A 25,231-nucleotide genomic window follows, 5' to 3' on the forward strand; every position below is an offset into this window, starting at 1 on the left:
TATTCCTCTAGTTTTTAAAATTGTCTTGTACATGGACTGTTGCAAGTGGAAAAGAAGGAATATTAGAGAGGTTTGTGAATCTTTTAACTGAGATCTCATTATGTGGAAACTAAGGGACTTGGGCTGAGGCACTGAGGCCACTTCAGTGATCCACTTGTTTTCCAATTATCTCCCTAAAGCGTCACCTCTTAGGAGTGAAAATATTCTTCCTGCCAGGTAGATAAATACCAAAGAGTTCTGGTGCTGCCCCAGGCACTGGGCTGGCTTTAAACCTTTGCAAATGTGAGCAGAATTTAGCAGTGCAGAGCAAAATGCTGCCAATTAGCGGCGCTTGTTTATTTAATAATTTTGGAAATGCACTTTTTTACACGTCCTTTTTCATCAAAATTGAGCGCAGGGGCCTCCATGGGGTTTGAAGCCCACTAAGAAGTTGGAATATTAAGTTCAGATATTCAGAGATTTTGTTTGCCAGCCTTAAGGGAAGCAAAATTTTGATAGTTAAGTGTTCTCCCTTCCTGTAAACTCAAGGGTCGAACCCCCCCTCAGCCACTTCCCTGTGTCCTTGAGGGCTGTGCTCTTGTAGCTTCCATGCAGGTGGTCCACACAGGGAACTTGTCTGCAGGGAAGTGAACGCACCGGAAAGTTGTTCTTGCTTCCCTCTCACAGGGAGTGCTCCTTGATGCCTTCCCTGGAAAGGTGGAAAATTTCCTTTTCCTGGGTGAGGTTAATGAGAGGAGGAATCCTCCAAGGATGGGCAGTTTCACCAGACCCATTCACATCCTGATCCTGATGCCTTGGGAAGGCCGAGCTGGAACAGAGACTGGACAGAGCTGGAGAATAAAGCAGAGATTTATTGAAAGGCCTTTAAGGGTTCAGCTTGGGCAGGACAAGAGCCTGGCCAGGGCTGCACCCAGGGTGGACCCAAAATGGTCACAAAATGCACAAACAGTCACGAGGTCTCACACTTTTATAAGTTTTGGTCCATTTGCACATTGGGGTTTAATTGTCCAATTCCAGCTCCAGGCTGTGAGGTCCCATCCTTCTTGTCCCTCCCTCCAGCCCACCCTTGTTTGTGCTTTTGGGGCTGAAAGTTGTCCTCAGTGTGCAGCAGGAGAAGGATTTGTTTTGTGTCCCTGCTGTGTGCAGAGCTGAGTGACACTGACTGTGAGCTCAGAGCTGCACCCCTGGGCAGCACAGGACCTGAAATACATGAAAGCTCAAACTTAAGGCATTAATCCTACAGTTGTTTTTTCCCTTTGGGATGCCCATACCTGCAACAACAAAATCCTCTTTCACTGGCCCCTGGTGGAAGCGTTTCCTCTTCCCAGGTTCATTTCTTGTTGCTGGATGATCCCAGCCAGGGATAGTGGAAATGGCTCCCAGGACAGAGCCCTTTGTTCCATCTCTCTTTGCCTCCCCACAGCCACAAGCTGGTGGAAAAAGGGGAAAGAGCTGCTTTGTGGTGTTCCCCTCCAATCCCCTTTGCACCTGCATATGGGAATGGTGCAGATTTTTCTCAGGCCTGTCCTACTGCCCTATATCCCATTGCTTTCTCTATACATTTCTTATGAGATGGAACACCTCACGTTGACCTGGAATGTTCTCCTCAAAGCCCACCATGGAGAAAAGATTAAAAAAATGCAAAATAATTTAAAACACTCAGGAAAATATAAATGCTGTCTGGGCTATTGTTTCAAGACATGTAATGAGTGGCAAATATTCAAGTGGAAAATCTGATGTGTGAGAGAGCATGGCTATTGATAGCTGCTTAACAAACTTTTCAATGAAAGAACATCTCTTGGGAATCTTTTATTTTTATCTAGGCCCCCAGTAGACCTGGCTGTCCTCTTTTCCAAGTGTTCCAAGGCATATTCTGATTTAGATCCCTTGATGACTCACAGGAAGGTCTGGGCAGGCACAGGAAGGAGGAAACATCTTCTTTAGGACACTTTCCCACACAACAGCTCCCCTTTGTCTTCTTCCTTCTCTCTGATGCTCCTTTTGAAAAGTCAAGAATGAACTGAACCCCTCTCTTTGCCTGCCTTTCCCCTCCACCCCCCCGTTCTTATCTTGGATCTCGTGTTCCCATTTCCAATTTTCACAGCTAGAATTTAAAGTCACTCCGTGTTTCTCTCTCGCTCAGATTTTAAATTGAATTTACTCAGATAAATATGACTGTAAAGTGTTACAGGGAAGTGGGGCCTTCGCTGTGACACTGCTGGTGGAAATTCCTGGTTTGTGCAGCGATGACCATGAGTGGAAAAAAAAAAGGAGAAATGAGATCAATTTAACCTCTCAGCTACAGATTATTATGTTGTAGAGGGGTTTTATGGAACGGTGCCTCACGGGAAAAAGGGAACAGCTAATTTTGAGTAATTGCCTTTCACTACACAATTTCACTTTAATTATTGAGTTTTTTGGAGGCGGGGTCTGGGGGAGGAGACCAATTAGGAGCACCGAAAGAGCACAGAGTAGAAATCCTACGTAGGAAAATACGGGTTCATTCACTGTTGTAATTTGAAGATATTTTTCTAACCAGTCCCAAAAAAAAAAAAAAAAACACCCCACGCTGTTATCAATAAATTTTTAAGTAAAATCACAACCTTTATCTTAGAATTAAAGCAGGGAGGCAGTGGGAAGCTGCCTATTTGTGAATGAGAGTGAGAGCAAAGGTGATCTGTTCAGACTCAGCTGAGTGACAGTCCCAAATTAAACTAATGACTCGGATTAGTTTAATTCGAGAGATGGGGGGAAGTTAACCATGGGAAGGACCATCAGGTGGCTTCTTCCATCTACCACTGAAAAAGAGCCTCGGCACTTACTGGGTTTTAATTCCCTCCAGGAGCAATTAGATATTCTGCACTGAACACTGAGTACATCAGTAGTAATTAAGGTGAGATAAAATATTTAAGTGGGAACAGAGTGGGTTGGTTTTTTTTGTTTTTTTTTTTTTTCCTGAGCAGTAGTACCAGATGTCTGTGAGGAGCTCAAAGTGACACCAAGAGTTGCACAGGAGATGGAGCAAATGTGAACATTCCTGTTTGCCTCCCTGGGGATGAGCCGGTCCAGGGATCTGTCGTAGAAGTGGTCCAGGCATCCCAGGATGAGCTTAGGAAATGTTTGTTCCCCACAGGCCAATTCCCATGATTTTCTTGAAAGGGAGCTCTGCTGCAAGTGAGGGTCAGTTCATGTGATGCTTTGCTTTCATGTGTTACCTTCAGTGGCCAAGGAAGGGTGCATCACTTTTTATTTTGTGCTTTTTTTATAACTAAACACCCATTTCTGGTGGCGCAGAAAAGCTGGTTTGATTGGCTCCCCTCTATTGACAGTCTCTATGGTAGCAAATACGTTATCAGAGACATGTAAAATAGCTATTTATTTGTTTTCTCTGCCTGCCCTCGTTCCCATTTCATGCTTGTTCCATACTCTGGAAGGTCTGGCTGATTTTCCTGGTGTGAGGGCTCTGATTCCGGCTCAAACTTGGAAGATTCCTCTGGAGTTTCTGCTCAGTGCAAGGGCAGGGCTGGCAGAAGCTTTGGCATTCACGTGCAGCTGTTATTGCAGGAGTCCAGCATCAGAATAATCCCTCTTCCCCGAACTTCTGGGGTCCAAGGATCTGGATCTTCCCCAAACTTCTGGGGTCCAAGGATCTGGATCTACCCCAAACGTCTGGGGAACAAGGATGCATCTGGAATGTTCCCCAGAGCCACTGAGGTGACAAAATCTGGATTAGTGAACATTCCTTAATTAAGTGTTCGGTCACAGGTGTGTGAATTCTGTCTGTGTACACAGTCTCTGTCCAAAAACCATCTGGTATTTCTGGTGCAAATATGGGTTGGGAAGAGAAATTGGCCTGTGCACCCTAACCCCAACCTGATTTGCTCCTGTAGGAATAGGGTAAAAAGCTGTCCTGTCGTTTCTTCTAAGTGCAGCCAACAAGTAATCTGTAAGTTCCCACATGAAGCTGTTTGGAGGATGAGAAGTTCCTTTAACCCAACAGTCTATTCTGAGGGTGAAAAATAAATGCAACTGTAATAACAAGAGATTTGTCCCATGAGAATCAATGAAGAAAATATGTAAACAATCCGAGAATAGATAGATTGTATAGACAATCGAGAGATTAGTTTTTTGCTAACCAATAGAATAATTAACAAGAAAGGTATTAACCAATTAGAAGTTTGTAAAAACTGTATAAAAGACAGCATGGGGCCGTAACGAAGGGAAGCCTTCTGAACTTTTATGGTGTCACTCTGTGCTGTGACTGTCCCAACGTGCTCCTGTGCTGCTTCCACCTCTGGTGAGCTGGAGCAGCATTTTTGGGAGCTGTGTGAAAATCCAGGTGATGGGAGGCACCCAGACGAAAGGCAAGGTTTGTGGAGGCAGGAGGATGTGCCCTGGTGAGGATTCCTCAGGGATCTGCCTGGCTGGCCAGGAGTGCAGCTCTGCTGATGGAAATGGGGTGGATGAGCAGCAGGGTTGGGTCAGGCTGAGGGGATTCAGCAGATCCTTCACTCCTTCCCCAGGGCAGTGTCTGGGGGAGCAGCACCCTGTAATAAAGTGTTCCACAGTCCTCTGATGGTGCTGAAGGTCTCTGCTTCCCTGTGGATCCCTCATTACCATTAATGAGGTTTTAGGGCTGCACATCAAAAGCAGGCCAGTGGCAGCAATGCTGATTTTACACTGCACAAGTGAATATTTGTATCTTACAGGGTGGCTGAGGGCTCCCGGAGAGCTCCTGGGCTCAGTGGCTTTGGGTCTTAAAGGGTTTTCTGAGGAGCCCTCTCATTTTGTCATCTGCTTTTGTTTGATTTGTGAACTGCCATGGAAAAAAAAAAAAAGAAAGATTTATTTAACTACTTTATAAACGTGTAGTTAAATAAATAAAGCATAGTGAAAATCTCTTCAAGACAAATTGGGAAAGTACTGAACACTTGTGCCATTTGTTGTATTAAGTATTAGCTTCAATCACTTTTCTCCTTTTTGAAAAATGATCTCAAGGAAGTAGAACATGAGGTCGCCCTCATTTTGGTCACTCAAAGGCTGAACTGGAGTCTCCAGATGTGAAAATGCACACCTTCCAGAGATTTCCAGCACACTGCTCCAGGACACAGCCAGGTGTGCCACGAAAACAGCATCAACTTGAAGGGGAAAACCCTTTTCCCAGCACCTCTCCAGATCAAAAAAAAAAAAAAAAAAAAAAAAAAAAAAAAAAAAGACAAAAGGTCAGGGTGAAATGGGAAAGAAATCAGAAATAGAGTGTGGGAAAGGACACTTTAGTTAACTGAGTGGTTCTCTTTTTTTTCTTGTAGACGTCTTGCAGCATCTTGTAGCTGCAGAGCTGTTAAATGTTAGATAATCAAACCATTAGTAGTTAGCACAGAATTTCCTGACCCCTCTCAGTCGGTTTTCAGCTGTTCAGACCTCACTTTGCATTTTTCAGTCTGGCAGCTTAGAGCCATTAAACTCTGGAGTCAGCAGAACTATCTGGAATTACCTCTGTTACAATTTGAGGAAAATGAATTTATCTCTCAGATGTAAACAGTTTCTAATTAAACTCTGAAGCTGTTTATGTTTCCAAACCAGTCTGAGCTGAGCTCGGCACAAAGACAGGCTTCTTTGTTGTCTTTTTCTTTTTTTTAATAAAGTTGATATACTGATGTAATAAATTACTTGTGACAGAGCTAGGTCTGTTGTGCCAGCAGTGCAACTGCTTTAAAAAAAAAAAAAATATACAAAAAACCTTAAGCAACATATCCCTCTGCCCCAGTAATTTAGCACATTGCATTCTGGTCCTTCCTTTAGTAGGAAACAGCCACGAGATTACAGAACAGATTTATGTCAGTCTTTCCCTTCACTCCAAGTAGCCCCCACATCTGCAGTGCATTTGGCCTCCTTTTTTTTCTTTCTTTTTTTTTTTTTTGTTAATAATTTCCATGCCTGGCAGAGATATTTAATTTTTGTGATAAATAAGAGCTGTGTTGAAGAATTAGTAGCGTTGGTTGAGATCCGTTTAATTTTTCCCAGCCCTTTGCAGCAGTGGGTCGCTGCTAACAATCAGCACATGGAACTATGGGGGCAAAGAAAAAAAAAAAAAAAAGAAGAAGAAAAGGAAATAATCGCTTTTTATTTAGTTTAGTCTTGCCCATTTCAGTAGATGTGCTGTTAGAAGGGGAAAATATTTGGCTTTGCTGGTGCATTCTCAAGGAGAACTCGCCCAGATTGACAGCATGACTTTGCTGTAAGTGAAGCTGACAGGGAGAGAGGTGACTTCTCAAATGAAAACACATTTTACTCCTGGTGTGATTATTTATAGCAGATACTTAAGGACAAGCAGGGGCTTCTGCCACGAGATGTATCCACTTTTCCTGGCCTGGATGCTGGGATGAGAGAGCTCAGCTGCCTTTTGTCTTGTTGCTGTAATATCCGTAGGAAATATAGCTCTGGGAGGGACATTTTTCTCCTGCAGTGCTGCTGTTGCCGTGACCCATGAGAACAAATCACATGAGGACATTTCCCTTTATCTTGGCTTTCTGTTTCATCAAAAAAAAAGGGGGAAAAAAAAAAAAAAGAAAACAAACCCCAAACTTTTCAACCTGCAGGGATAAATCTGCAGCGCGTGGAGAATTAAGCACCCAGTGTCCAGTTTTAATTGGTGTTAATGAATTCCAAACTCCTGGCTTAAAAATGGAGACGGACCTTAAAGGGCAAATCCTTAAGGTGACATGAAAGCTGCTTTTTGAACGTTTGTTGTATGCCCAGGAGCACCTGAAGGAGTGGATGTGGACTTGGAAGACCGAATCCCTGTAATTAACTGGTGCCCACAGCTGCGTTTGCCACAGTTGTCATGGGAATCACAAAGGGAGCCCTTTGTGCCTGGCATAGATGTGCAAAACGTTGAAAATTTTACCAGACGATTCCTTCCTGCAAAGTCCTTCTTGATCTTTTCTAAAGCCAAAGCTTGTCACGAGGCGGTGGGCACCTTTTCCTGGGGGGTTCTGGTGGCAGCAATGCAGGGAGGCTCCACTTCAGCCTTTGCACATGAATGACACAGCCCCAGTGATGGATCAAGATAAGAAATCGCCTATTTTAGAGTAAAGGCACTGGAAAGGAAGAGGTGAGGAAACTTTGGTGTCCTGGAGAGCCTTTCTGTCTGCCTCTTCCAGCAGGGAAATTGTGTTCATCCCCACCCCTGATGCTCTTCTGACAGCCGACCACCACCAGGTGAGAAATCCAGAGCTGGGAGAAAAACTCCCAGGGACTTCAATAAGGTCAGCATTTCGTCAGGATCCATATGGGGCATTTTTAGATTTATTAAAAGCCTTTCATTCCTGTGAGTGAAGGTTTTAATTTGCTCATTAAAGATCCCTAAGTCTTAGATCATGGCTGGATCCATCCTGTCCTCATGGCTTGAAATAATGAAATAAATACAACCTGGCTGCTAATTTTATTTTGCTCCAGCTCTGTGAAAAAGAAAGGGGAAGGTAGAAAAAGTGATCCTTCGTTATTATATAGTCAGGATTTTTTTTTAAGAACTCCATTTTCACTCATCTGAGGTGGTTTGGGGGATAAAGAGCTTTTTTTCTCATAAAAGAAGCAGGGAAAGTGGGGAAGGCTGGGGAAATTCAGATTGATTGATTGTTTTTCCTCACTTATCTTTCCTTTTGCATCTTCCCAAAGAACAAAAAATTGAGCCATGCTGCTTGCAAGTCAGATCCTCCTGTCTTGGAGCCCTGATTTACTAAGAGCCCGGGTAGTGCAGATGTTAAGTGAAATCAATATGAGCCTGTCCCCCGGGTGTTTATTATTCCCAGCTTTTTGCAGGGCTCAGGTTCTTTTCTCCAGCACCCACATCTCACCCAGTGGCGTTTCCCTGCACTCCGTTCTCTGCTCCTGCTCTTCCCAGTGGAACAGCTTCTCCATCTGCTCCATTCATCCACAGGGCTGATCCTTGGGATTTGTCTGTGCCAGGAGCTGGACTCCAGGATTCTGTGGGTCCCTTCCAACTCAGGATTGTCCATGAAATCCCTTCTCGCTAGCCTGGGTTTCTCCTGGTTGGGTTTAGCCCTATTTGGGGTCCATTTCCCTTAGTTTGTTGTTGTTTGATCTGCTCACCTGAGGCTTCTCCTCACCCAAATCCATCTCCTGAGCGTCTTTATGACAGGTCTTTCAATCAATCTGGTTCCCAAAATCAGATTTTTTTTTTTTCCCCGTCCCTGTCTGCTCTTGGCCCATTTTAAAAAATCAATTCCAGGGTCTTTCAAGGGAGAAAATTAGAATGTAATTTCCTGGAACAAAAGCAGATTGTAAAATCATGTCGGGAACTAACCAAAACACCTTTTCCCTAATCAGAAATCAGCAGGAAGCTGATCTTCAGCAATGGTTGGGATCATTTGTCTTTATTTGCTCGTCACATGCTGAGGATGTTGTGTTTTGTGTGACAAATTTAAACTCGGGGCACTCTTGGTTGTGCTCCTTATCCAGGTTTTCCTTCACTGCCGGGAGCTGCTGGCAGGCACAGGGTGTCTGCATCCCAATTTTCCTTAGCCTGGGACCAGACCTGACCCGGCCTTTTCATCCCTCCCTCTGCTCTGTCTTGCTTTTTTGACTTTTCCTGTAGTCAGCATTGGATTAGCCTCAAATTCTAAGCAGTAGATTGTGAAACCTGAACTCTCAGCAATCCGGCGAATTTTTATTAATGAGGTAGTGGTCTAAAAGGAAACAGAGCAGAAGATGAGCCAGAGGCAAATTCAAACTGATTATAGCTCCTTTCCTTGGCTGTCTGGTTCCCAACAGGAAGAACAGTTGTCTGAGTTCAATTCCCATGGAGCTTTTGCAATGCAGATAACTCCAGCACAGAGTCAGGATCCTGTCAGGGGTGATAAATTGGTTTAGTATTGCTTCACCCCCAGAACACAGAGGAAAGTCACAACAGGCCTCTCCTCCAAGAAAAAAAAAAAACTTCTCTGACCATCTATTTGTCAAAGGGAAAGTAACTGCTAATAATGTTTTATTTGGCAGTTTTGTGACTGCCACAGCAGTCTATACTGTATAAAGCCATTAAGTGTTGCTCCCTTGCAGAATGGAGTTTTTGGGAACCATCCAGGCATTTGTTCTGTCGCTGCTCTCTGCCCTGAAGTCCCGCAACCCAGCGTTATAAATCTGCCTTTTTGAATATTCCAGGCGGTTAAAATTTCACCTTCCATGTAATGAGAGAGGTCAAGCCTCAGCTGGGGCCGTGTCAACCCAATCTGGGCACCTGAAGGGAGATTGCTGGAATCCATTCTGGGAATCGGCACCGTCCCCAGGGAAAAATGAAAACAAACTTAAGGCCTTTTTGTGCACAAAGTTTAAACATTTCCTTGGAAAGGCTTTCCCTTCCAATAAGCCTGGAAATTCCACCGTAGCACGACGAGCCATCCAAGCAGACATCAATTAAATTTCCCACCCGGGTGATATGTTAAATAACCCCGTTATTTATTGGAAGAGTTAGGAGCCACCGTGTAGTGAAGGTGACAGAAGCTGTAGGAGAAATCTGGGCTTGTTTTGAAGTCACTGACCATGAACTCAGAGAGAAGCGCTTTGATGTCATCTCTTAACTACGTGGCCCAGTTCTGTGCTCTACTTTAGCGATGCTCCAGGGATTAAAACTCTAAACGAGGAGCAAGGGAGTGAAAAATAGGCTAGAAAAATAACTGTGGGTTGTCAGACGTCCTCTACCTTTTGAATCAAACTTCCCGTTTAAATACTTTATATGTAGATAAAACCACTCTATGTTTTTAGCTAAATCCGTCCAAATCACCTGAAAAAGATGTGTCCCATCAGCTCTGGGACTGATGTCTTGGGTAAAGCTCTGTCTTGTGCTGCTTCCAAGAGCCCAAAGGCTCCTCCAGCTACTCCCCTGCTCCTAATTTCCCCAATCGGCTGTCTGCAAAAGCTTTAGGTGTGGAAACAATCTTAAAGCTCCCCCTTTACTGTGCTGGTGGGGTCAAAAACTCCATTTGTGCCTTTGTCCCTCAAAAGTACTTAGAAATTAAGACATCGTCTAAATAATGGATTACAAACTCCTCCCATATTATGGCACTTGTCTAATTAATGGATTAAAAGGCCCTTGCACATTATGGCACTTGTCTAATTTTAAACAATTGCTGCTAGAACGTGAGGTGTAGGAAATAACGTGTAGTGACAGAACTTGCTACATGAAGGCATCTGTAGTATTTGAACATCTATTTCAATATCAAAGAAAACTGGATTTTATCTCCTGCTTGACACCTAATTCTGTGAAGTTCTTTATGCTTACTAATTCATTAACATACTAGCTTGTACAGAAGAGCTGGAGTGTCAAAAAATGTCATCTAATAGCAAATTCACTTTTATTCTGGTAGGCTCATCTCTCTCAGGAGCCCATAAAAAGTTGTTTTCAAAAGCTGGAGAGCAGTAATAATGTCTGGAAGGTTAAAACCAAGGGAGATGCTTCTGAGTGCAAAAGAATTACGTCAATTAGATCAGGAGTTAGAGGAGGCTGGGAAATTGTCACAGTTCCTTGAAATCAACACCTCCCTGGGCCTAGAAATATTCACGCTGTTTGAGTTTCTGCCTTCTAGAGGTTTATTCTTGGGTGACTCCCTCTAGTGCTGCCATTTTTCCCATGGAAAAATTACTGACACCTGTATTAACAAAAACAACCCCATCCTTATTCTTTAATTTTATCTTCCCCCACCTCATTTTTACATTCATATGTAAAACTGGGGTATGCAACAGAAAATTCACGCATTTCTGTCTCAGACATCTGAACAAATCCAGACTCACATCGCCATCCTCCAGTAAAAAGTTTTGTATTGCCCTTCTGTCCTCCAGTTGTGAGCCAAAAGTCAGGAATTTTGGAGATCAAGGAGAGTAAATATTCACATTTTTGAATCTCAAAGGGTCCTTGGGTCGAGGCAGACACAAAGTCACTGTGGTGGTCAGTGCAGACAAGGCGGTGTCATGGGCAGTGCTGGAAATTCAGGTGTTGGACCAGGGAAACTTCTGACTCAGCACTCCTCTTGTCTTTGAGCACCTTCATGCTCCTAAAACGCAGAGCTGATGCCAGAGCTATTTCCAGATATGACCCCTCAGGTTTGGGTTTTCAGGAATTCTGGGCAAAGTTCAGTCCCAGTTTTCTGCACCTTTGGTAATTAGCTAGCCAACAGTTGTTTCCATAAGCATGCTCAGAAGAAAAAAAGAAATCCCTTTTAAAATTAATATAATCTCCAATTATCATATTACCTCCGGGAGGGAGGGAGGTCTGGTGGTACTTAACAGAGCTCTTTGGGGCTCTTGTGCATTTTAATTGAGTGAATAATTGTAAAACACTTCAGGGCCTTTTGGTAAGAGGCTCTGTATAAACATTGCCATAATGCTGACTAATCAGGTTGGGATGTGAACTGGAAGAAATGAAGCCTATGAATAGATGTGGATATCCATATCGTGTCTGTGTGTGTGTGTGTCTAACCAACATTTGGGACAGAACAATGCAGTTCCTGTAGAAAAATCCTGCGGCTCTCGAATAAGAAATAAAAAGTGAGATTGGGTAGGGATCATCATAATAATCAAAACGTTTTCAAGATATGGTGAGCCTGTAATTTATCCCCCTGTGAAACAAGTAGAGAACTCCAGAAACATTGTGTTACCCCTTCAGTGCTGCTTGTTGGGAAACAGACAAATCTGTGGTGTTTCGTGGACCCGAGGTTCTGAGGGGTAGGCAGACAGGATCTGGAGGAACCAAAGGAGCTCCACCTTTCCTGGGCTGGGCTTTGGGTCTCCTGCAGCTCCAGGTGCATTTCAGATGGAGCAGTGGGAGGGACAGCAATGGGAACATCCCACCAGGCTGAGCAGTGCTGGGTGTGCAGCTGCTCTGCTCTGGGTCAGCAGCCGCTGCCCCTCTCCTCAAGTGCCCTGGCTGCCTCCTCTCCTCTGCCCCTCATTTTCTGGGCCGGGGGCTCTGTTCCTGGGCTTGTATCTCCTGGCATACAGTGTTTGAGGAACGGGAATTCCTCTGAAATTGAGATGATGGAGATGAGCTTTTATATTTCATGGAAAGGGGGAGAGGAGAGGAGAGGAGAGGAGAGGAGAGGAGAGGAGAGGAGAGGAGAGGAGAGGAGAGGAGAGGAGAGGAGAGGAGAGGAGAGGAGAGGAGAGGAGAGGAGAGGAGAGGAGAGGAGAGGGAGAGGAGAGGAGAGGAGAGAGAGGAGAGGAGAGGAGAGGAGAGGAGAGGAGGAGGAGAGGAGAGGAGAGGAGAGGAGAGGAGAGGAGAGGAGAGGAGAGGAGAGGAGAGGAGAGGAGGAGAGGAGAGGAGAGGAGAGGAGAGGAGAGGAGAGGAGAGGAGAGGAGAGGAGAGGAGAGGAGAGGAGAGGAGAGGAGAGGAGAGGAGAGGAGAGGAGAGGAGAAAGAAAGAAAAAAAGAAAGAATAGAGAAGAAAAGAAAAAAAGAAGCAAAGCCTGTGCTGGGCAAAGAGGTGTTGGTACAAAGAATCCTCTCTTGTTAAATGGGACTTGACAGAGTGCTGATGCCACTTCACTTAGTTAATGGAAGGAGCCATCTAATACAGGCTAAATGCAGAACTGCCTAAAGGAACCTGGCATTTGGAGGGCTGGAGTGCTTGAAATTTAAATGAATGGGACAAGCCCAGGCTCTGTTTCCCAAGAATCGATTACCAGGGATCCTCTGATGACTGTGAAGGTCTTATTTGCAGGAGCAGGCAAAGCTATTTTTGTTGGAAGCTGGGATATTTGTTGCTGGGGATTAAACACATCTTTTAAGCACCAAGGAGACACCGAGGAATGCAGTGGATTCAGGAGGGGTAGAAAGACTGAAGTGATTTTCCTTGCTGCAAAGCCACTGAGGAGACTGATGGTAGTGCTGGGAACAATTTGAGCTCTGTAGAGTTGTACCCACAGCCAGAGCAGTTTGACAAAATGATCCATTGTGCATTAAATCTACAGATTCAGACAGTGTAAAAAATGTATGAGACACAGCATTTCAGAACAAGAGTTAGGCTGGACTAAAGTTTCCTTTCTCTTTCCAACTGTAAAAAAAAAAAAAAACCTCAAAGATCTGTAACAGAAAGTGTCTTGAGCGAAGATGAATGGAGTATAAAGATTGCAGATGAATTTTTTAGCTCTGGAAGGTTCTCCCGTGGCACTTATGAGCCGGTTTTCCAACAGAATAAGTGTCCGACCTATTATTATTCCTACCACAGGAAGCACAAGCATCCCTGTTTAGGTGTCACTGAAACCTTGGAGAGAGGTCAAGGACCGACTTTACTGTGGAGACCCCATTTCCTTCTCCCAACCTAAGGCAGCTCCTTCCAGGTGAGATCAGGAGCCTCTTCACAGGACAGTGGGAGGAAGTTCCCTGCATTTGTTCAGAGGACAAATTTTCCTTTCACATCACCATTCCTTTGTCATTTTTCACAAGCTCCAGAGCCACTCAAACGTTGGTTTGAGCGCCCCTGACATCCGATATCTGTGACTTCCCTTCCCATCCCATCTGCCAGAGATTTCATTCTTCTGATGAAGCTGCTTTAAATTTGCAAAGACAGACAAAATACAGCCTGAAATCACAACAATCAAGTGCTGTGGCTGTCACATGGAACTTTATTGGTCGAAAAAAAGGAAGACTGGCGGTGTATCAGAATATCACGCTAAAGATCAATCAAGTTTCCAATGAAATACAAATTGACACAGTTGATGTGGGATCTTCTCTTGCATGGTGTGGCTACCCTGAAGTTTCTCTGTTTCCACCAGCTGGGTTTATTTCTGGGGTTTTATTGCTTTATTTGTGGATTGCTTGGTAAAGAAGCAGCATTTCAGGAAATGTCATCATGTGCCATGTGCTGCACTGATGTCAGCTGAGGAAATCGGCGTCAGGAGCAGGAAAAGCCAGAAGATGAATGGATCTCTGGGTTCAAAATAGGAAACAGCTTGAAGTTCCTTTTCAGGGGGAAGGAAACATAAAGCTCATTCATCAGCAATGACACAATTTCACCTCTCACAGAGAGAGGACTCTGCCCTCCTGCTGATGGACAGACAAACCTCACATCCATGCAAATGATCCTGGGAATCCAGGGATGCAAAGGAGCAGCCCTAGAACAATTGACAGGATTCACTGGTGAGTCAAACCTGATCGCAGATCTCGTGATCTGTGTGTGGCTGAGAGGTGTCACCTGGAAATCTGCATGAATTGTGTTCCTGAGTGGATTTCATGCCCTGTGAGGTGTGTGTCAAAGCAAACCTGTGCCACTGAAGAGCAGGATCTTGCCTGGATGATGCAGTATTCATTTATTCACACTTTGATATGAAGGCTGTGTCTGGTCAAACCCTCATCAGCATTTATCAGTCAGATGTATCTGGGTTTCTTTGTTTTTTCCTGCTGCTTGGCAGGACTGTACATCCATCTACTGGTTCCCTGTCACGTACACAGAATTTTGTGAGGTTTCTTCCCAGTCGCACTGAGGGTAGGACAGAAGTTTGTGGTGCCCTGTTAAGAACATCTCCAATTGCCCAATATTAAATGGTCAGTAGTTTTCCAAGAGCCTTTATTTTCTGTTCCATTGCTCAGAGTACCTTCCCTGTCCTCCCCTGAGGCCCAGCTAACAGCCAGGCTCCTGCCTCCCGCTCTTCTGAAACTTCTTTATTTATCTTAGACTCCGTCATTTTGCTGAAACATTGATATTTTCCAGCAATCTGCTTATACATGGAGATGCCTATTAGCTTTCTGAAGTCGTATGTCAGTGAAACTCAAAACTGTTCAGTTTAACTTGACAAGCCCTATAGTGATACTGGAAAATTATTTTCTTCTTCAGACTCATGTTTATGTTCTTTTCCAATGAGCTGGCTGTTTTATTGCAAAAGAAACTGTAAAAGAGGTAATTTTAACTAGGCACAAAATATATTCTGTTCTGTAATGTATCCATAACCTTCTAGAAGATCCTAATTAACTTCCTTATGTCAGCATAGGAAGCTCTATTGCATTTGTAGTTGCCGAACATTTCTTCCTTTTTAATAGAAATTTTCTTTCCTTTTCTGAGACCTGCGGGCATCATCAATCCCAAAACAAGCTTTTCATTTGAGGCTGTCAGAAACACCAGGAGATTAATGGAAGTCTGAAGTTCAGCAGAGCAGAATTTCTATCTGTTACCTTGCTCGTCTGCAAAGATAACAATCCTAATAACACGTGGGTGAACACAAAGCGCTCACTGAGTAAAGTGAAATTGCCAGGTTGGCTCCTGAGCTGCTGAAATGTTGAGCTGCTGCTGGACCAGGGACTGACAAAGGCATCAAGTCTGAGGGGAGAAGATGTTTCTTTGTGACACAGATTCAATGTAATTCAATGTGGACAGGAGACATTGAGGGAAATTGTTCCTTGGGAAGGTGGGGACAGGGTGCCCAGAGAAGCTGTGGATGAAGCAGCCCCTGGAAGCGCCCACGGCCAGGTTGGACAGGGCTTGGAGCACCCTGGGATAGTGGAAGGTGCCCCCAGAGGTGGAATGAAATGGTCTTCAAGTCCTTTTTCCAACCCAAACTATTCCATGACCCTGATTCCACCTCAGCACAGAGCAGCCACAGCAGCCCTCGGGACACCAGGCCCACGTGTCGCTTGGCCTCTCCTCTGGCACTGATTATCTGCTGATATTTGCAGTGCACGGGAGCGTTCTGTTCACACTTCCTGGGTGTTTTGCAAAAGGAACGGGAGCTGGTGTGTGCCCGCAGTGGGAATTCCAAACAGGAGCATTTTCAGCACAGTGTCCTTACAGTCCTGCTGATTTAAAGCAAGAACTGTCTTTGCTTTAATCATGCAGTTCCCAAGCTCAGCTTTGATGAATTGCAGAAGCAGGCTCTTATCAAGTAACAGTGGGGTTTTCTTTCTTTTATTCCTTTTTTTTTTTTCCTGAAAAGAGCAGGAAGTTTGCCATTCTGCAGAGCAAGATGAATGAATTTGCCATTTGAGGCTGAATTTTCCAAGAAGGATTAGGATCTTCTGCAGTGCTGCAAATGTAGGATACTACTTGCAAACCCAGCATTTCTTTAGAGTCACAATCATAGCTTGCATTATAACTCCATATGCAAAAGAGGGAGAAGGAATTTCAAATGTGAACACTTCCAATCCTTAACAGCAGCTACAAATTGAAGTGAAAAAGTGAAAATTCCCTTACTCCTAATCAGAAATATTATTATTATTATTATATAATAATATTATATTGAGCTCAATTTCACAGTGAATTGCCATATTTCAATTCTGTGTGATAAAAACTCAGCACAATCTTCTGGTTAAGGCACAGATGTGCTAAAATGTCACCAGCGTGGCAGGAGAGAAAGGTTTTCATTTCATATAAAAACCTTCCTTTTGTCTCCACGTGGTTTTTCCCCAGCTATCCATTCCCCATGGTCTTCAGTAGCTGCAGTAGAAAGGACCTGGAAAACAGCTTGGAGAAAGGAGTGGGAATGTGTCTCTTTAACCTGCCTGAAGTCAAGGAGTCCTTTGGCGGCCAGAAGTGTGGGAATGGCTACGTGGAAGATGGGGAGGAGTGTGACTGTGGGGAGCCTGAGGTAAGACACCACCTGGGAGTTACTGCTCATGGCCTGCCTGCGGGGTTTGGACAGCGGAGGGTTGGATTGGTGTGGTTGGTGTAAAATGGAACTCTGCCTTCTCTGCTTCCATCCCATCAGCCTAAACCTCAGAAGTGCGGGGAGTCTCGAGTGTATTTGAGTTGCCAAAGCCCAGGCAGGGCTTGGGTTAAGAATGTGCTCAGTTCATCCTTAGAGAGCAAACTCTGGCTTGTCCAGCGGTCTGGCCATGACCTTGTGTTCCTAGAAGTTCCTTTCAGCATTAGCTGATCAGCTAGACTCAAAAGGAGTTTGAGAACTTGGCTCGAATGTCTCAAGAAAACGTGCCTTAGTTGAAGGTTTGTTTCCGTCAGTGAGAAGCCACTCATATATTTATATTTATGTCAGTATAACCATAGAAACCGTGCAGTCACAGAATGGTTTGGGTTGGAGGGAACCATGAAGATAATCTCATTATCCCTCTGCCATGGGCAGGGACATTTTTCACTGTCCCGGGCTGCTCCAAGCCCCATCCAGCCTGGCCTTGGGACACTTCCAGGGATCCAGGGGCAGCCACAGCTTCTCTGGGCACCCTGTGCCATGGCCTCACTATCCACATGTATAACACCATATAAATAGGAATATTAATATTAATATTGGCCAGGTATTTTTCATTGCAGCTTCACTTTTTAGGTACAAGACCTTTCCCTTCTTCACTGCAGGACTTTTCTTTCCCTCTAGCCAATTACCTCCCAACAGAAATAGCCTTCACTGCCTCCCAAACAGATTGCTGCTGCTTCAAAGATTGTTCCATTTAGTTTAGTGGATGTGTCAGAGGACTCCTCAGATCGGCAGGAGATAGGCAAAACCTGGGGGTCAAATAATATCCGAGCTGGCATCCTTATCCTTTTCACATCCCATCCTCATTGGCTTTATTGAACTTCTCTCTGATTATCTGAATTAAAGGCAGCAGCAGATCAGGGATTTGTTTCCTGTGATAAATAAGGACCTACAGACAAAAGAGATGGGGGCAGTTAAAGCAGCAAGATACTGCTGCATCCTGCCTGTGGAGTGTATTGGATTTGTCCAAGCCGTGAGGATTTCCTGACAGTTCACTCACTCTTGAGGGTAACAAGGTTGGAGGAAGCAGCCTTATCTCCTTGTTTGAAGCCAATAGAGTGCAAGCAGCTTGCAAATGTCTTTCTAACCCAGTTATCTTTCTTGTTTCCATTTCTGAACGTTAGCGATACCTTTTCAAGTCAAAGCCACTTAGTGTCAGCAAGCCCTGCCTTCATTTGCCTCTTCTTTCTGTCTTTTTGCCTTTTTGGTTATACTGGAAAAAAACTGCAGCTTGGGTGCAAGTAAATTTATTTGGGATTTACTGCTCTAGTCGGAGTGGTTCCAGAAAAGCTGTGTGATTAGTCACTAATTTACTGCCCAGTCATTTGTACCAGCCGAGTTCTGGCCATGGTGTTGCAGTATCCCAAGAATGAGTGATATTAGGAGTAAATTTTTCTTGTGAGGCTCCTGGATCCTTGGAAGTGTCCAAGGCCAGGTTGGACAGGGCTTGGAGCAACCTGGGATGGTGGAAGGTGTCCCTGCCCATGGCAGGGGGAGGAACTGGATGATTTTTGGTCTCTTTAAACCCAAACCATTCTATGATTTTATGATCCAAACAATTTTAGATTGTATGATACAAAAAATGCCTGGTGCTGCAGTGTCTGTGGAAGGAGGGTTCATGTAGATTATAGATGGAAAGATAAAAGAACGAAGAGAAGTAAAAATCCTCGGTCCTCGAAAGATGAAAACGTGTCTTTTACAACCAGCTGCAAGGGGGAACAGAAAACTACAAACTGCTAACTCAGAAGTCAGACAAATTACTTCCAAATGTAATTAGGAGCGAGTGCCCAAACAGCTGTGACATGCCAGGGACGAGTCAACGCGGCTTTTGTGCCAGGAAGTCTTGTCTTACAAAATCTTGTCTCACAAAATCTTGTCTTACAAATCCATCACGGCGCTCTGAAGCGCTTCACGAGTGGATGGAAAGGGACAGAGCTGTCACTGCAGCCTGTGAGGAGTTCAGAGAGCCTTTGGACCAAACCTTTCACCAAAGGGAGATTGAGCAGCTGTAAAGGAGAGAAAACTGCATGGGCAAAAACTGGGTTAAAAGATGAGAGATACAACCAGGTGTAAATCATCCATTTCACGTGGTGGAAGGAGTTCTGCTGTGCTGTATCCATGAGATGCGTCCTGGGGACTACACAACTCAGCGTTTTCATAAAGAGCCTGGGAAGAGGAATAGTCTTTAATTTGCTGATGATATTAGTTAGGCTGCTGGAGATGAAAACTGGCTGTGAAGGACTGCAGAGAAATCTTCTGAGGCAGCTGGAACAGGCATTAAGATGAGAAATGGGACCCACTGAGGAGTGATGCACATTCCAAAAACACAAAGAAGATGATGGACTCTGAGCTGACTCTGACCATGGAGGAACAAGACTTCGTATTGCAATAAATAGTCTCATGAAAATGTCAGCCCCAGTGCTCAGGAGTGGTCTAAAAGGTAAATAGGCTGTTAGGAAGTACTAGGGGAGAAAATAGGAAAACAAAACAAAGCACCAGCAGAGCTCGATAAATCTGCTGCGCCTGAAACTGCTTGTGCAGGTTTTCCCTACCCCTCCCTGATCCCAGGGAGGATAAAGCAGAGTGAAGGAAGATTGAGAGGAAAGCAATAAGGTGGTTCAAAGTTTTGAAAGGGCTTTGGCTGGAAAAGAAGAAAATGAAGGAGAGTGCAGCAAAAGCTGATAAAATCGTGAGGGGAATGGAAAGGGTGAGTGAGGAGAGATTGTCCCCCTTGGGAAATGAGCAGATGAAGTTAGAAAGTGGCAGGTTTCAAACAGGCAGAAGAAGCTTCTCCTCTGACTGTGTTGGTTGCCTGTGAGTTCCTTTACTCTGACTCTCACAGGTGCTAAAAATGCCCGTGGAGCCAAGGGAAAGGCAGGAGACTGGGACGGTGTCAATGTCCTTAAACATCTCCTGCTGGCTGCTCTCAGGGGGACACAGGGACAGAGGAGTTATGGGCTGACCCGGTGGGGTCTGTCTTGTGTTTTGAGAAAAAGGAGGGTGAAAACCAGGTACCGAGCCTGACATCACAGAGGTGGTGCTGGAATTGTTCTGGGGTTGGGCTGCTCTGGTTCCTCTGAAGAGCCAGGAGAGCCACAGTGAGAAACCGCCTCCCATCATTGCTGTTGTTATCAATTAATAATAATAATAATAATAATAATAATAATAATAACAACAACAACGAACTCCAGCACAGCAGTAATTCCAGGTGGCAGCCTCCATCCTCCAAAAGCCTGGTGAGCCTTTCTTATTTTTTTGCTTGTTTTTGTTAAAATCATTCCTGACAATTTGATAGCCCAGGCACAAAAGCTATTTACCAAGCTCATTCCCCACGATGAGCAGTAAGTGAGATAGCAATCAGAAATTTCAGAGGCTGCTGAAACACCACTCCAAGAGCTGTGTCTTTATTCCAGTCTGCCTGTGGAATGCTGAATGCTGCTGTGGGGCCAGAGTTTGGGGTATTGATGGGACTGATACTCTGCTCTGCTTATCTCCGATTATTTTGGAGGTGAATTTATAAAACGTGGCAGAGGAATGTTACTCCTGACATGCAGCAGCTGCACTGGAATATTTCCGTAGCCTGTTGCCTTCCGGTGATCAAAAATAGGAGCAGGAAGTTGTTCCTTTGCTTCAGAGCACAGTTGGCTTTGTACATCCAGGAAGATATTACCTATAAAACAGTGAGATGCTGAGAATCCTTCTGGTTTGTGCTGGTGAGTCAGTGCCAGCCCTGCCTTCCAGTTGGGAAGCTTTCAGAAGCCGGTGAAGTAACAAGAGGCTGTGAACATCACTCTAACCCACTCGCTCTTCCCGTGTTCCCGGTATTGTTAGTGATCCCTTGCTAAGTCAAACAGACTTAACACAGCTGAAGAGCAATTTTATCTGCTGCTCTTTCTGTGAGAGAGATGAGATTCCAGCTCAGCTGGTGTAACTTGCAGCTTGTGGGCATTATCTTGGAAAAAACAAATCCATTCTTTTCTGAGGCTCCTTTCGAGCTCGTTGTACCGACAATAAACTTTGCAGGAGCCCACACACGGCACCATCTAATCCACAAGTGTGAAATTGGGATGTATCAGCGAGCGAGGCTGCAGTTCATGCTCATTCCATATCTCAGAGCTCTATTACTGCTGTACTCTGATAAGGGATTACATGGAACCGTTGTCGTTGTCTTCCTCAGTGGCAGCCCCAGCCTCCATCCAAACAGGAGCCTGGCCAGCAGCTATCACAAAATAGAGCTGTAGTCGTGATGCTCAACAACTGCAGCGAGCTCCTGGATCCTCTCTGGAGGCAATGGAATCACTCCACTGGTTCCTGTGGAAATAAAACACCCCAGTGCTCTATCAGGGTTGGTGTCAGCGCGCTTGGCTTGTTTGTGATGTTTGGGATTAGATCCATAGCTGGAATAAACCAGCCCTCCTCAGCAGCTTCTCTGGTTTCACTACACTTACTGGGCTTGTTGAATCTGAGGGCAGACAAGGCGGTTTGGATCGGGTTGTCGAATTTCATGCATAATTCATGAGTTCATGCCCGGCTTTTCTTGGCAGAGCTATAGGCAGCCTCTTGATTTGTGGCTCACTGTGACTGAATGTTGTCTGCTCTAAATTTACCCTCCCAATTCATCCAGGAATGTACAAACCGGTGCTGTAATGCCACCACCTGTGCCTTGAACCCGGGAGCAGTGTGTGCACATGGGCTCTGCTGCGAGGACTGCCAGGTGAACCACGGGAAATGTCTCTTTTCGGGGTGGGGAGGGCAGAATTCCAAGTTTTTCCTTGCTTCCATGTTCGGTCGGCAAGGATGAAGGACAAGGAAATTGGTATTCATCAGCATTAAGACACTTGCGTGTCACGTGAGCAATTAAAAAATTCCCAAAATATAAATTATTAAAGGAGCAGATCAATAGATTTTTTTAGATTGTCTCTGTGGTTTCTTGTGACCCCTTCAGTTGCTCATGCAAAACTTCCTTTTCATGAACTTTTGTGTGCTTTAATTTTTCTCACTTTTACACGGCAAGCAGTCATTAAATACTGAACCCTCTTATTTTGGGGAAGGCTCTAAAATTATTAATTCCATTCCAACAGCATTTGTATTTTTAATAGCAGATCATCAGCTGTTGTGGTCTCCTAACACTCTATAAAAGCCAACTTGCCACAGGCATTCACCTGCTTGAATTCTCCGACCCTCCCTTGCCCGTGGGCTAATAAAGCATCCAGCAAGTTGCCATCGTGTCAGTGGCAACCCACGAGCAGCAAGGGATCCCCACAGCCAGGAACTGCTGTTTAGCAAAGTCAATCTTCATGTCCTTTGCTTTTTACCGAAAAGCAATGTGATTAAAATTCAGGGCTGCTCGCAGAGCACGCCCAACTTTGGTGGCTGCTGTTGGGATGTGAATGTTCAGACTGGCACGTTCCACCATCAGTTCCAAAAAACGTATCATTATCCATGGAAATCAGTACAGGGAAGAAATAGTTAAATGGTCTAGTCTTGTAATTAAGTTTGGGGAGATCTTGATGCCCATCACAACAGCATTTCCATGAGGAAATGTAACTCCATAGATCCATTAAGGTTCAAGACCTATTCAAGATCAGCCAATTGAACCCTCCAACCTGGGAATTGTCGGGCACCTGAATCCACAATCAAGTGGGCTGGTGGCTTCCTGAGCCCTAACCCAGCACAGTGCTCTGTGGTCAGCTGCCCTGGATGGAAAGGTCTCTGTTCTGACTTTTGCCCCGTGCTCCAGACCCTCCTTTCCAGAGTTTTTTTGTGTTCAGACACGATGGAGGAGCCCCACCGCAAACGTCAGGGGACACACACGAGCCGTGTGTGCAGCTTCACCTGCCCCTCCTTGCTGCCAGACCCTCCCAGCATGGCTCACCTCAGTGCACTCAGAGCTGTGCAATCCCTGCCCTGTCCCCCGCAGCCACCTGGAGCCAGGCCGGTGGGGAAATCTGCTCCTGTGCTGCACGGCTGACCCAGCCGCGGCACGGCCCTTGATGCTGTGTTTGTTTTGCAGCTGAAAGCGGCGGGGATTTCCTGCAGGGAGTCGAGCAATTCCTGCGATCTGCCCGAGTTCTGCACGGGGGCCAGCCCGCAGTGCCCGGCCAACGTTTACCTGCACGACGGGCACGCCTGCCATGGCGTGGATGGCTACTGCTACAACGGCATCTGCCAGACGCACGAGCAGCAGTGCATCACCCTCTGGGGCCCAGGTGAGGGACACGGCTCTGAAAGAGCCTTGGGGAGTGGGGGGAATAAAGATCTGAAGGGTGCAGCACCGTTCTGTAGCTGTTTGGATAATGAGGGGATTCATCCCAGCCTTGGTTTGCTGTCGCGTTCGTTTCTCGCGGCGGGGCGTAACGAGGCTCGTGCTGAACACGCTGCAAATGGATGGGTGAACTTAGACAAATCATCTCCTGCCGACTTTGGTACGGCCTGATGTCACCCCACAAAGTGCTGAAGGCTGCTGGCAGGTTGAAATCACAGCCCCTTTTCCAGGCTGCTGTGTGAGCTTCCTCCTGTGCTCTATACAGCTCGTCTGCAACGCAGATGTGTCTGCTGCATCCCCAGCCAGAGCTCAGCTTTTGTCACTCGCATGAGACTCCTGGATCACTGTGTGTATTTTACTGACTGGTGTCACCTGGAAACTGCCTCCTGACAGTGCTTTTAGCGCTGAAGCAGAAAGGGATTTTATTCTCCCGTGGGAATTTGCTCCCTTTTTGCAGGAATCTTGTAACATGAGTTCTTGAGTTGCTCTCAGCGTGTATCCCAGGAAAGCTGTTCACCTTTCTATAAAGCCCTGTGACCCTTCCACTGCAATGCAAGTATTAACTCAGCATTTTGGTATCGATCCAAATCATGTCTCCTTCAGCATCTCTGACCTTCCATCTCAAATTTGAAAAACATTTCCCTCTCCTAAGGAGAAGCATTACTTAGAGACAGGTGTAATTATTTCTTTTAAACTAACTTTTCCAGCCTCTTTCAAGTCAGCGTCTCTAACTCTGCTCCAAAACTTCTGTACCAATATAATGGCGCACAGATGTTTCCCTTGGTCAAAACCCTCCCCAGAACTCTGCTGAAGAATTTCTCTGTTTCCTTCCCAGAGAACATGGAAATTTTTTGCAATCTCCCTTTAAAAGCATCTCAAGAGGCAGCCCCAGTGGTACAGACAGCAGGTCAGCTTGGCCACGTGGGTATAAGAGCACGTTCAGGAGGAGCCCCAGCACAGAATTAAACTCCTCACGTGGAACAAACCGTGCCTCTGCTCCGCTCCCCCGAATCCCACGCGCGTCGTAGAGTTGATATGAGCTCATAGAGCCGTGGACAATTATAGCCTCCAGTCTTAGTCAGACTGGGACTCCTAATCCCTGGATGCAGAGACATTTTCTCTTGTAGAAAGCAAAAAAATCTCCTCCTGAACCAGTTTCCCATGCTGTGGAAAGTTACTTGGTCAGGCTGTTCATGGTTCCAGCGGCTGAGAAAAATTCCTCTGAAGGTCATGGAGCTGAATTGCTGCAGCTCCTTGCCAGGTCTGCTTCCTAACACAGCAATTCCACCAAAGCCCTGGGCTCCCCTCATTCTTTCCTCTCTTCCTCCTCGGGACTGTTCAATATGGGCACTGCTGTGCAAGGAGGCTCCAGGGTCCAGGCTGTGGGGGTTTGTTTCTGACAAAGATGTTTTGTTAAGAAGAGAGTTCAAACAGACTTTGGCTGGGATACCCTTTGGGTTTGTCTTGGGAAGGCCCAAGGATAAGGATTTTAAACAGAGAGGGTGGGGCCTGACCAAACCTGAACTGAAAGTCTTAATTCTTCCTTTTTTGGAAGGCTAAATGAAAAATAAACACAGAATCCTAGAATGGTTTGGGCTGGAAGCGACATTAGAGATCCATCTGCAGGGACACCTTGCACTAGACCAGGTTGCTCCAAGCCCTGTCCAGCTGGCCTTGGACACTTCAAATAATGCCTGTATTCTGGATTTAAAGACTAGGGATGTGAATGTCCACTGCTCCATCACACATCTGGCTGAAGTATCAGCTGGCCGATGTGGGATGGAATAGGCAAAGAGGTGGGTGGCTCATGCAGTTAGAAAAGTATCAGGGTACAGATTAAATAAATTACACGTCTTTCCAGCCTTGTTTGCAGCACAAAGAGAGATTTGACATCCTAAGATGCTGTCTCTGGACTTTATATCAAAAATATACATTGGAACCTTTTACCAGGTTGTTGTGTCTGATCAGAAGTGTTTTTAGCAAGTGCCTGTGTTGAAGTGAAGTAGTTTTGTGTTAAAAAAAAAAAAATATTCTCCCCTCTAAAGTAAAAAACAGATTACAATTCATTTTCATTCTCTCCTGATTTTCTTCTCCCCAGTAGAAGAGATCCGTGCAGAACAAAATACAATAACTTTTCCTAAAATAATACTCGGTATATTGAATTCCTTATTACTGTCTTCCCTTGTACATCTTTCTTTATTCATCAGGTTACAGATGTCCAGAAGCTCAATGATAAATGTCAATCTTCATGTTTTTAGATCTA

At 45.2% G+C, this 25,231-nt stretch overlaps 1 protein-coding gene across 1 annotated transcript in view; it reads left to right on the top strand.

The window, feature by feature from the left end:
* Positions 1-25,231, top strand: part of ADAM12 (ADAM metallopeptidase domain 12) — a 173,925-nt gene that overhangs the window by 130,030 nt on the left and 18,664 nt on the right. Inside the window, exons 12-14 of the mRNA XM_066191596.1 lie at positions 16,409-16,586; positions 21,328-21,417; positions 22,717-22,912. Of these exons, the coding sequence (XP_066047693.1) occupies positions 16,409-16,586; positions 21,328-21,417; positions 22,717-22,912 (464 nt within the window). The remainder of the gene's footprint in view (positions 1-16,408; positions 16,587-21,327; positions 21,418-22,716; positions 22,913-25,231) is intronic.

This window comes from Chamaea fasciata, unplaced genomic scaffold, assembly GCF_029207755.1.
Source record: "Chamaea fasciata isolate MVZ Bird 193981 ecotype frontalis unplaced genomic scaffold, bChaFas1.0.hap1 SCAF_9, whole genome shotgun sequence".
Lineage (NCBI taxonomy): Eukaryota > Metazoa > Chordata > Aves > Passeriformes > Sylviidae > Chamaea > Chamaea fasciata.